The sequence below is a fragment of the Marmota flaviventris genome, chromosome X (assembly GCF_047511675.1).
Source record: "Marmota flaviventris isolate mMarFla1 chromosome X, mMarFla1.hap1, whole genome shotgun sequence".
Lineage (NCBI taxonomy): Eukaryota > Metazoa > Chordata > Mammalia > Rodentia > Sciuridae > Marmota > Marmota flaviventris.
In genome coordinates this window covers 59,218,527-59,231,017 of record NC_092518.1, presented here as the reverse complement: position 1 = coordinate 59,231,017, position 12,491 = coordinate 59,218,527, and the positions used below count along the sequence as shown (strand labels likewise).

The 12,491-nt window shown below is 36.0% G+C and overlaps 1 protein-coding gene across 2 annotated transcripts in view; it reads right to left on the bottom strand.

Annotated features, from left to right (window-relative positions):
- Ophn1 (oligophrenin 1) overlaps positions 1 to 12,491 on the bottom strand; it is a 379,198-nt gene that overhangs the window by 175,504 nt on the left and 191,203 nt on the right. For both annotated transcript variants that reach the window (XM_027935819.2, XM_071606174.1), the window contains exons 8-11: positions 9,370 to 9,474; positions 7,399 to 7,528; positions 4,824 to 4,924; positions 494 to 585 (exon numbers count right to left, since the gene is read on the bottom strand). In XM_027935819.2, coding sequence (XP_027791620.1) covers positions 494 to 585; positions 4,824 to 4,924; positions 7,399 to 7,528; positions 9,370 to 9,474 — 428 coding nt within the window. The remainder of the gene's footprint in view (positions 1 to 493; positions 586 to 4,823; positions 4,925 to 7,398; positions 7,529 to 9,369; positions 9,475 to 12,491) is intronic.

The following is a 12,491-nucleotide window of genomic DNA, read 5'->3' as shown; positions in this document are numbered from 1 at the left end:
ATAACTGCAAAATAGAGAAAGTCTACAACATTTTTGCACCAAGTGGGCAACAAGACTCCCCATGGTACCTCCACCCTCCACCCCATCTGCCTTCCCTCAAAGATGTGTGCCAATTCACTCATTTTTATTATATTGAGAGATTTTTAAGAGATCAAACTTGTCATCCTATCCTTTTTGAAGCATCACCAAAGATGGAACTTTCACACGTGTGACAGCAAATTAAAACCTAGGAATGATTTTTTTTTTTTTTTTTTTTTTTTTTTTTTTGCCCAAAAGAGGTGAGGCAAATGTGCCTGAAGCATGTACAGAGAAAACCAGCTGTGGGCTGATCAAACAGGGATCTCTGTGAAAGGCAGACTGAAAAGCCAGCATGACACTCTGTTTTAATACACTTGCTCATTTGCATCAAGAGATGACAGAGGAAAAATAAAAGACCTCCCCAGGCTCAGCATCTGGCACATGGCAACATTGCCAATTCACCAGCATAACTTACCTTTCATTAGTTTCTATATCAAAACAGAACCTCTTGTCAATAGACTCTGTCTTCCTTCTCACGCAGTATTTCAGGGTTAAATCCAAGGGTCCCTGATATGACAGAAGGATTAACATGTAATTTAAAAAAATACACAGGAACTTCTTCCCCCTGCAGCTTCCTTGGTGTCATTCGGAAGGCATCTGTGAAGGCAGCAGGAGCCATGTATAGACTCACTGAAAACCCTGTCCCTTTGAACAGTACTTGCAGCAAGATGGCAGATGGTTTTTCCCTGCTCCACAAATGCATGGCTGAGATGAGAAAATGCTCAGGGCAGGCAAGCACTCTTTCCCAAGCATAGTGGATTAAATAGGAAGCTCAATATACATCACCCAAGGGCAGTGTTGGAGAAATGGATTATCTAAATAGCATTAAGTATACAAAATAAAAATTTCATGAGACCTCTGTGTCAGGAGGCTGTAACAAGGTAAGTGGCTTTTGAAACCATCCTTAGAATGCCAGAGAGAAAGTTGAGCAAAAAACTTCATTAAAGTGGCAGATGAAAGAGGGAGGACAAACATTTCTGGTCCCTACCCCAGGCTCTTGAGGATGACAGGAATCATAAAAGTAACCTCTTCAATAATAGGATGAGTCGGAGAAAAACTCAAATTTATGTATTTGTTGAGGTGGCATTTGATGTTCCACATGTACAGAACAGTGTGGCTCACCTTAGTCTGTGGGATTTTAAGCCACTAAAACCCACATGTCTACAGACTAAATCTTCCCTGTCCTATGTTTTTCAGTTTCCCTCAATCATTTCAACACAGACAGTGTGTGTGTGGTACAGAAAACAGAAGTAACATTTATTATCTACAATGTCCCATATTATGCTGGTAGTTTAAAACCAGCTTTCTTCACCACAACTATCTGAGAGAAGTGAAGTTCAGAGAAATAAAATGGCTTACTTGAATAAGCCTAAGTTAATATAGTGGAAATAGCAAAAATTTAGGAATCTAAGACCTAGAGTCTTATCTCAATTATGCCATTTGCGAGCTATGTGACCCTGGGCGAATTATTTTCCCTCTCTGAGTCTCAATTTCACAATCTATTAAATGGCAATATTTGCTATCTCAAATTCAGGAACATTGCCCAAGTACCAGATTTGTGCCTATGCAACATGCCATCCAAACCAGCCCATATGTCTAATCATCAAATACATCTCTCTCATTGCACACTCAACCCCTTGAAGGTCAATACTTTTTGCTGTTCCTGTACTATAAACCCTCAACTCTAAATCCAATATGTCTTCCTTATTCCAATACTTGGGATGCTACCTATTAGTCTTTCAAGATGAGTGAAAGACTCATGCACTCACCCTCCCTCTTTAAACTCTCAACTACATTAGCTTCAATAGCATTGCAGTGAGGGGCCTATATCCTGCCCACTACTTTGGCCTCCCCGCCACAAGTTTGTCCCATCAGTGCCAAAATACTCATTCACATGCATATCATGTTTTTTTCATGACTCTACAATTTTACATATATTGTTGTCTCCACCCAAAATCATTTTGTCTGTTTTTGCCTGACTAAGCTCTTACTTAGTACAAACTGCATTTCCGTTTTAATTTCCTCCAAAGTCTTTCCCCCAACCCCATACATTGCCCACCCCATGCTTTGCACTTTATATCAAACTTTCCTGTTTTTATGTCTAATACTCCCACTTGAATGAGAACTCCTCAAGGACATGGGCATTGTCTTATTCCTCTTTCTATCGCTAGCTCCTAGCAAATAGTTAGTGCTCAATAAATGTTTATGAGCTAAATTATTGTCTTTGTCACTCTTCTGATAAAGAAACTGAGACTGAGAAATACTTTAGACAAGATCAAAAAAGTAGATCACAAAGCCAGGATTTAAACCCAGTTTTGAGACTCCATATGTAGTATTTATTTCTTCTATGCTGGAAGAGAGGGGATACAATAAAATACTATTTGGAAGGTGATCAGTAAAGTCAATGGTACAACACAAATGAGAGTTGATGGGCTGAGATGTAGAAGACACTAGTAAGTGTTATGATCAGAACAAAGGCCAATTCCTCCATCTCCAAATTGGAAAAAGAATACCTATTCCACAGTGTTGCTGAGAGAGTATATGAGGCACAGAACAGAACATGTGTAGCTCAGTGTTTGGCACACAGCAAGTATTCAAGAAAGTGTTATTTTGGTACTATTATTATTAGAGCATCATTTACCTCTATTATTTACATTTCAAAAACAAAGAAGTACCAGGAACTATACCGGAGAATTAGCAAGAGGAAATCATTTCCAACTCCAATTTGAGGAAATTGAACTAACTACTCTTATGCCCCATACCCCCACCTTCTAAATGAGAAACTGAGTTCCTCTTTGCATTCCAGAAAGAATCCCTCACTAAAACGGTTTATGCTGACACTATTGCGGTTTTATAAGAAGCCATTCAATGAAAAGGGAAGAGGGAAACAAAAACTAGGGGGGCTTACTCGCATCTGCCCAGGAGGAAATGAAAGTGGAGTCTGTTAAATCTATCTTAGGCTTTGCAATATGTACATTCAAGAAGGAAATAAAAGGCCTAAATGATAATGCTGTCTATAAAAGGAGTTTGAATATCCAGGATTTGGAAAATAATGTGTAGAAAAATAAAAGACTGCAGGCCAGGTTGCTCATAAGCACTTGCCAGTCAAATACTGACTTGGAACAAATTCTGTACTGCAACATGACATGAATTTAGTGGAACTATGCTGAAAGACACTTCAACAATTGTCAGGCTAGAAACTGAAGATTGGTTAGAAGTCATGAATGAGCAAATGCAAGAATAGTAGCATGAATGGTGGAACGGGAGAGGATTCTAGAAATTAGGTTTGGTACATGTCCCCAGAGTTCAATCCCATCTCCAAACCATATTCAAGGCAAAGTGATAAATACTATGGTTAAAGAACATAGTGGACTGGGAGGAAGCAGTTTTCAACCAAAATTCCAGACCTGTCTCATCTTATATGAACAAGTCTCACAAGAGAGATCTTCCATAGAAAATTCTTGCCCACCTTAATTGGGTCTTCTTGCACTATTTTCAATGCTGACAAGTGATTATTAACATGCTTCCAACAGTTTGAAAATACTTAAAAATCACGCACTAATAATCTCATTTCTCAGTGAAGAACAAAAATGATGCCATGACTACAAGCTTATTAAATAATATTTCCCCTTATTTTCATATGTTGTATTATTAAACCTTCCATATCTGAATATATATAAATCTATCACAGTTTCAGCACTTTTCCAACTGTTTTCCTATCAAAAGCTTACTTTTTGTGATTTTAATTAATTATGAGATTTTGGGCGGAGACAGTTAAATTAAAAACATTTATCAGCAGGAAAAAATCATGCACCAAGACCATTATATAAGCAATTTACAGAGGAAATCGACATATTAAACTACTTTAAAATATGAACAATTGTATTGACAATCAGCTTGAGAAACATCCACGGTGTGTGTTTGTGGATGTGATGTATAAAAAACATCAGGTCCTTGCAGGTAAGTAAACTCTCTTCTCAGTGTTTTAAATTGATCTTATCATTTTGAGGCAGTGGGAAAAGATTCGAAAGGCAGAAGAAGAGATATTACATAAAACTTGATATTACATAGAATGCAGATTTAGGTTTTTTTTCAACTGTAGGCAACAGGCATACTCCTCTTAAAAATCAATTCTGGAAGTTGATTCATATTTTTAAGATTGCTACTTAAAAGAATCCTGGAGGTGGGGACAGTTCTCATGAAAATCTAAGGGAGATCAATACAAAGAAGGGTCCAAGAGGTGGGATGCAGAAAGTGATATTGACCAAATTATAACATTACATCATGTGTATGTATAAATATGTAACAAATCCCATCATTGTGTACAACTAAAATGTACCTATAAAAATTGTAGAAAATAAACAATCCAGTAGTAAAGCCTTCTTAAAAGCAATGCATATCTAGTTTTGCATATTTTCTCTGTATAACTAACAGTCATTTGTAATACTAATAGACTGAAACAGAACAGACACTTTCAGAATGCCTGCTTAAGTTAATTAAATTAATTGAGTAATTTATTTATTTGTTTGTTTGTTTATTTATTTAGTTTTTTATTTATTTATTTTTTTTTTTACTGAACTGAATGATATGTGGCCCAATGTAAACTCAGGCCAGGGAGAATACATAAAGGATAAATTCACATGACTATAATAGACTTGATTATGTGACACTAAGTCCATATATATTCTTTCCTGAGCTGTAGTCACAGATGCATCTCAAAAAATATGGCACAAAAAAGAACCAACCTGCTTAGCACCTGGCTTTTGTTCCATAGGTATCATGGTGAGTGTTTTGGTCTCTTTCTCATAACGGCAGTAGTATTTCACCCAGGATATTCCCAAGGCCCCTACAAAGACAGACAAAAGTGAGCTAACAGAATCAGGATTTCAGCTCTAAAAAACAGCAGCTGTTTACAGGCTGCTCATCACAGCCAGATCCAGATGCAGCACTTCCCTTCCCCTGAGCTCCAGCCTTACCTAGCCTCCTGCCCACTGTATATCTGGAGATGATAACCTTACCAACTTCTTTTCAGTGGCTCCTGGCTGGCTCCAAACCCATTCTCCCTGCCATGTTCCCATGAATGGAACCACCACACATTCCAGAATCTGGAACCTTCTGTCTTCTGCTCCTCTTTCCCTGCAAATAACCTCCCATTTGATTTGTCGTTGGGCCGTGCCCCTTCTATCCTCCACATGTCTCTCCTTAAGCTGCCTTCCATCACTTTTAGCACTGAATTATTGAAGGTCCTTATTGGTGTATTTTTTAAATGTTTACACCATATTTCATAGAAAACACAAGTTCACTACTTTACCAATTAATAATTTCAGTGGACTTCTCTCTTGTTTTCCCATCTGTGATTGCTGTTTTGAGTCTAGTCTTTACTCTTTGTTAAAAAGACTCATTTTGAAAATTATATCCCTATTTATGTCATTCCCTTTATTATAAATCACTCATGGCCTTCACACTATCTCCAAACTTTAAGCACCTTCCCCTCTATATTCCTGTCTTACTGTATGATTTTAAGATCCCAAATAAATAAGTACTCATATAATTTATAGTTCAAACCCAAAACATACTTAAGAGTGAATGGGACATTATTAATAATTACATCCGAACAAAAGGTGTCGACCAGGGCCTTTCTTGGCAAACCGGAACCCTACAAACAAATCATAGTCCCTCACCCCCCTGGGTGGCTTTACTCATGTATACATGTTCGGATATAATTATTAATAATGCCCTGCTTACTCTTAAGTATGTGGTATACACATGGAATTTTCTTCTCCCATTTCTTTACCTGTTAAAACTTCCACTCAACACTAAAGTCTTAGTTCAAACATGTTTTCCCCAATAAACCCCTTAGATATATGCCCCAAAGTGCCTAACACATTTCATTGATAAATTTGTTTATATCACACATAAGACTGTGAACTCCTTAATGACAAAAATCCACTGTTGAGTCATCTTTTTGCACCCTAATACATTACACAGTGTCTGGAAGAATTGATGCTAAGCACACATTTAACTGGGTAACAATGTTGTACCCATTGGACAATTAGAAACCTAGGGCACAGAAGGATCACACAGCACACAGCAGAGGTTCCTCAACTCTGGGCAATTTTGCCTCCCAGGGGACATTTTGCAATGCCTGAAGAAATTTACATTGTCACACCTAGGTATCCTATTAACATAAAGTGAAGAGAGGCCTGGGATGCTATTAAACACAACATAATACACAAGATTGTGTCTTCCAAACAAAGAATTATCCAGTCCAAAATGTCAATAGTGTTGACATTGAGGAAATCCTTCAATGCAGAGTTGAAGAGATAAACCTAACAAATGAGAGAATATAGTTTGGAAACCATCAAAATTTAATTGATCTAAGGAGGTAGAGCATGATATCACTGCTAATGTGCCATGCTTCATAAACTGTGATGATTTTTTCCACAAATCACCTCTAGGGGTATCTCTTCCACTAGTCACCTCTAAGGGTTTCTCTGATTCTGTTAGCTCTGAGGGCTTGCCCAGCACATCTTTTTACTCCTCAGGTAAATTACATCTCTATTTATGTCATTCCCCTTATTATAAACCTTATTATAAATTCTGAGCAGGAATTGAAATCCCAGAATTTGGGGGTGTCATACTTCAAAAGGAAAAAAAAATTCAAACAGTACATATGGGTTTCAATAGTTATTTAGGAAGTAAAAATGCTTGAACTATCTCTAACACTCTGTGACTAGATGATGTAATAGTTAACGTTCATTATTTCGACCAAAATTAGAGGATGGTATTGGGGGTTGTGGGAGGAGTATGAGTTTCAGCATCTCACAGACCTGAATTTAATCTGAGGCCTGTCATTTGTTAATAGAGTGACTTTTATAAGGTAACTTCTCTGAGCCTCAGTGGCCTCATGTGTAAAATGGGTATAAGGGGAAATCAAAGATTAAATGAGACAGTGCTGTTAAAGCACTTAGCACCATGCCTGGCACATAGTAGGTATAATAAATATTTCTCTGCCTCTATTTGCCCTACCTTTCTTTCTGTCCCAAAGAGCCATCAGAAGGATTAACAAATAACAATCCTAATTTTGAATCTCAGAGAAAATTCTTGGATCTTATCATTCTAAAGCCTTTGAAAGATGAATTCTTAATTTTCCCTGAATTTTCTTCCTTTTTTTATATTTACTATTCTCATTCTACCTTCCTTGGAATTTCAGTTATTAGGTATCTATGAATGATATGGGTGCCCAAGGATCAGAAAGGTCAAGTGGCAGCAGGCACCAGGCTTCTGTAACCCAGTGGATACCCCTGTGTTCCCACACACATTTCTCTTGTGTATAGAGATAGCCTTCTATGGTTGGCTGTCCTGGAAGTTTGCATGTCTGGGGAGCTTCTTTCATCCTTTTCTTAAGTTCTTCCATCTCTTCCCGGGTACTGGAGAAATGATTTCTTGTCTGTCGAGACATCAGTATCATGATCATTATCATCATCATCATCATCACCATCATCATGAATAAGTATTTATTGGTCAGAGTTCCAGTACAGAGTTTTCAGTTTATAGCATATGCTACAACTAACAAAAAACAAATGCTTCATAGCACAGCAACTAGAAAACAATTTTATGGAGTTTAATGGTACTGATGACCAGTAGAGAAACAAAAAAGGTATAGACAGCAATATACTCATAAAATCACAACTGGGAGGCTGGGGTTGTAGTTCAGTGGTAGAGCGCTTCCCCAGCATGTGTGAGCCACTGGGTTCAATCCTTAGCACCAAGTAAAAATAAATAAATAAAATAAAGGTATTGTGACCATCTCAATAAAAATATTTTTGTAAAAAAATCACAACTGGGAGAATATTTTGTTCAATGTGAGCTATGCCAAGACTCCAATAAATAAGGACTCTTAGACCACTAAGCACCACACTGTCCTCTGTACAACAAGTGAGACTGTAGAGAAGGTTCTCAAAGATAATATTATTATGGCAACTTCCACATCTTTCCTTAAATATAATGACTGTCTATTTGACCTGAAATCAAATTCTATCCATGAAGATAAAATATATGCAAGTGTTCTGTTTGAAAATAGGCCAACAGAATTTATATTTTAATACCCACAAATATCAAAGGCTAATAGTGAGAAAGAATCTATTTAAAACTATAGAATTAAAACACAATGACAAGTCAATTTGAAAGGTTTGAGTATGAAAACCATTAGAGATAGGTCCTTAGTGCCCAGTCTCACAAGACTATGGCATGATGTCATTTATAAATGTAAGAAGAGTCAAGTGATTAACTTGGTTGTAGATACATTTTGTAAATCAGTAGATGATAGAGGTTCTCACATGCTAGAGAAGAGTACCCAGAAAGGAGGAAAGTATACAGGAAGAAAAAATAGCATCCTCCTAAACAACCCAGTGAGACTTATTTCCACTATACTGTATTGGTATTTTTATCTGAAAATATATCTGTAAGTTTCATGCAATACAACACCCAGTCAAATATCACCTGACCTCAGTGTTGCCTTCTCTGACTCTACCAGAAAGTGTATTGTTCCATTCTTTGTGCTTCTTTAAAACTTTTACTCTTGATTCTAGCACTTATCATAATGGATTATGATTCATCTGTGCTTCTGTCACTCCTCCATAAACACTTACATGCCTCATTATGGTGTTTGCAGTGCATTTCACAATGTCTAGCACAGAGTATGCGCTCACTGTAAATCCATAAATGTTCATTAATTGTGGGTTAAATAAGTGAGTAAAAGAATATGTGGCAATATAAGTGCCCCAAAACATGGAAAACCTATATCTATGTCCACTATAAGAACCAGCATAACAATAAAGGTAGAAAAAAACCTTTGAAATTTGTTTCTTTAACTCTAGAAATAAGTACTGACAAAAAGAGAGGATAAAAATGGGTGTCCGTGGTAATAAAACCCAGAGTGACTATTTTGGTAAACCAGGGAAATAACTTACAACCTGTACTTAAATAAGCCTATAGCTGGATTCTGTTATGAGGAGATGCAGCAAATTAGCAACATTTAATAAATTAGCAACACCTAAATGGAGATGTTGGTGGATGGAAGGGTGGGTTTGAATAGCACTCAGCCGAAAAGACAGGGAAGAGCTGAAACTGGAAGAGCAAGAAGAATACAGTACACTAAAATATTTCTGATCCACACCAGCATGTCATGACAAATTGGTTGGTATGCAATAAACTAGAATTCCAAGTTCAAGGTCACTGGGACTAAAATTCAATTGGAGAGACAGGTGAAGAAACCTGCATGAAACTCACATTCTGCAAACTGAGCTGCAGCTGCTGTTTGTATGGAAGGAAATCCTGTGTGAGCTCCACAGTCAAGCTGTTGGAAATGAAGAGGCTGTGAAGAAAGGCCAAGACCTAAGGAAAACATGCAAAAACAACTGTATCAGCAGTTCCTTCTAATTAATCAAATACAGGAACCACGAACCCAGAGAACAAAACTTCATAGTATTTACCCAGTATAGTTTAAAAAGCAGTCATGCAAACACAACCAGTTGTATAAAGAACTATTCTCATATTAGTTTGAACATTTACCCTGTACTTAGTTTCAGAAAGTAAGTAACAAATGTATTCATCCAGATCCAGATCCTGTTCAAATTGCAAACAAAGCCATTCATAACTTGGACAGCTTGAGAATGGACTGTTTTCTCTATACACAGTGAGAATCTCTAACCCAAAAATCTGAAGTCCAAAATGCTCCAAAATCTGAAACATTCTGAGCATTGTCATAATGCCACAGATAGAAAATTCCACACCTGGCCTCATGTGGTGAGCGTCAGTCAAAATGCAGACACACATTAAACATATTGCATAAAATTACTTTCAGATAATGGATTCTAAAAATCTATAGCCTCAAGATTGGCACGTGACAGGGGTTCAACAAGTATTTGTTCAATGAATGAATAAGTAAAAGATAAATGAACAATACCTTAAAGAATGTCATCATGCCAAAATATCAAAACAGTCTGAATTGATTATCAAATTAGAAATATTTTAGGGAGTTGCAAATGTTCAAGAATATATTTTTGAAATGTTCAAAATGGTCAAACCCATCAAAATCAAATACACATAAAGAAAATATAATTTTCATCTTGTTTGACGATTATTTTAATTATATCCCTTAAATAAGTGTTTAATGCTGGAAAAGTATAATAGGTAGTAGTAAAAATTGCTCCACTTTGTTTAGAAAACAAATAGGTGTGCACATATAAACATGCATAAACACAAGCCTACGTATAAAAAATATAAGATGTACACATCCTCATATATTTATGACATGTGCATGTATAGGTATGTGTACTCATATATATACTCCTTAACATTTCTCTCCTAAGTTTTTCTGTCTCCAGAAATGACATCAGTCAGCATCCATCAGTCATTCAAACCAGAAATTAAAGAGTCTTCCTTGGTTTTCTTTCACTTATATTTCAATCCAATTCATCAGAAATTTTTTCTGGTATTGCCTCCAAAATATATCAGTAATCCAACCATTCTTTAATGTTTCCACTGTCACCACCCTAACACAAGACAATATCTCCTCCTGTCTACACCATTGCAGTAGCCACGTAACTGTGGTTTCCTCACATCTACTCTTGGGCCCTTTCAAGCCATTCTCCAGACAACAAAATCAGGCCACATCAGGGGCTGCTTAACATGCTTCAGTGATCTGCCACACCACTTACATTAAAATCTAAATCTCTTAACCATGCCTACAGGACTGATGCCCTGTATCGGACATTATCTCCTACCACTTTCCTTTTCTTTCATAAGTATCTAAAGACACAAATCGTTTTTTTGTTTGTTTGTTTGTTTTTTTATTCTTTCAGCACACCATTCTTCCCCAACTTTAGGATTGCTCACATGTCATTATGTATGTTTGAATGTTCTTTTTCCACTATTACCATGGCTGTATCTTTTCTTCCTTTAGGCATGATGTTAAATGGCATTTTCAGAGATTCTTCATGACTACTTCATCTAAACTAGATGCCAATTTTTGTTATTTATTTTAGACCTTTTTGATTTCTATCATAGCCCTAATCACAACTAGTAATTATTTTAACTATGCACATCCTTCTTTCCTTTCTGCCTACCCAATGTAATCTTCATAAAGAAAACAACTGAGTCTTTTTGTTTAGTATAGTATAGTATAATATACTATAGTACAGTATAACTAGTGTTCAGCACAGAGCCTGGAATATAACAGAAACTTAATAAAGATTTGTTGAGGGCTGGGGTTGTGGCTCAGTGGTAGAACACTTGCCTAGCAAGTGTGAAGCACTGGGTTTGATCCTCAGAACCACATAAAAATAAATAAATAAAATAAAAAATTGTGTCCATCTATAACTAATTTTTTTTTAAATTTTTGAGTAAATACATAAATACTTGTTTGCAAAATACATATACAGATGTATACAATTTCAAGTTCCAATACACATGTACATAGATACACACACATATGTGCAATATATATACAAGTGCACACATGTACACACAGCCACACCTACAAGCACACATAGAGGAAGAGACATGAGGAAAAACACAGATAATTCAGAAAAGAAATTGTTACAATATTAACAGTGATGACATAAGGGATTTATTGCATTTCTTTGGTTTATCCTATGCATTTTTTCTACCTTTTTTATGATAAGTACATTATTTTGTAATAAAAATAGTCATCAAAATCCAACATCTTATATATCTTATATATAAGATATATCTTATATATCTTATATATAAGATATATCTTATATATCTTATATATAAGATATATCTTATATATCTTATATATATATATCTTATATATCTTATATCTTATATATATCTTATATATCTTATATCTTATATATATCTTATATATCATATCAAAGATCACTGCCTTTTGTAATAAATTTAGGAGACAGAAATGCAAAAATTATATACCATAGACATGAAAATAGTAAAATGGGAAGTTATAAAGTACAAGGGACATGAATTCTTAGCATAGGCCCTGGTATATGGTAGAGACTTTCAGAACCTTTTTCAAAGCATGAAGGAAAGGAAAGGAGAGGAAGAAAATAAGAAGTATGACAGAGGAATTGGAGGAGGGAGGGAAGGAAGGAGAGAAGGAGAACAAAAAAGTGGAAGAAATAAAATACTCTTAAGAGAAGATCAGTGAGGGAAGAAGAGAAAAAATTAGAATGTTAGTGATAGAGCAGGAAAAACATAAGCCAGTGTGACTATATTTTGACATTCATTATCAAGCACTGATATCATTATCGCCTAGCATGTGCAAGGCCCTGGGTTTAATCGAGCACTGCAAAACAACAAACTATCCAATTTTATGATCAAAATTCCATGCAATTACCTGGTATTTGGGAAATAGTTTTAGAATATTC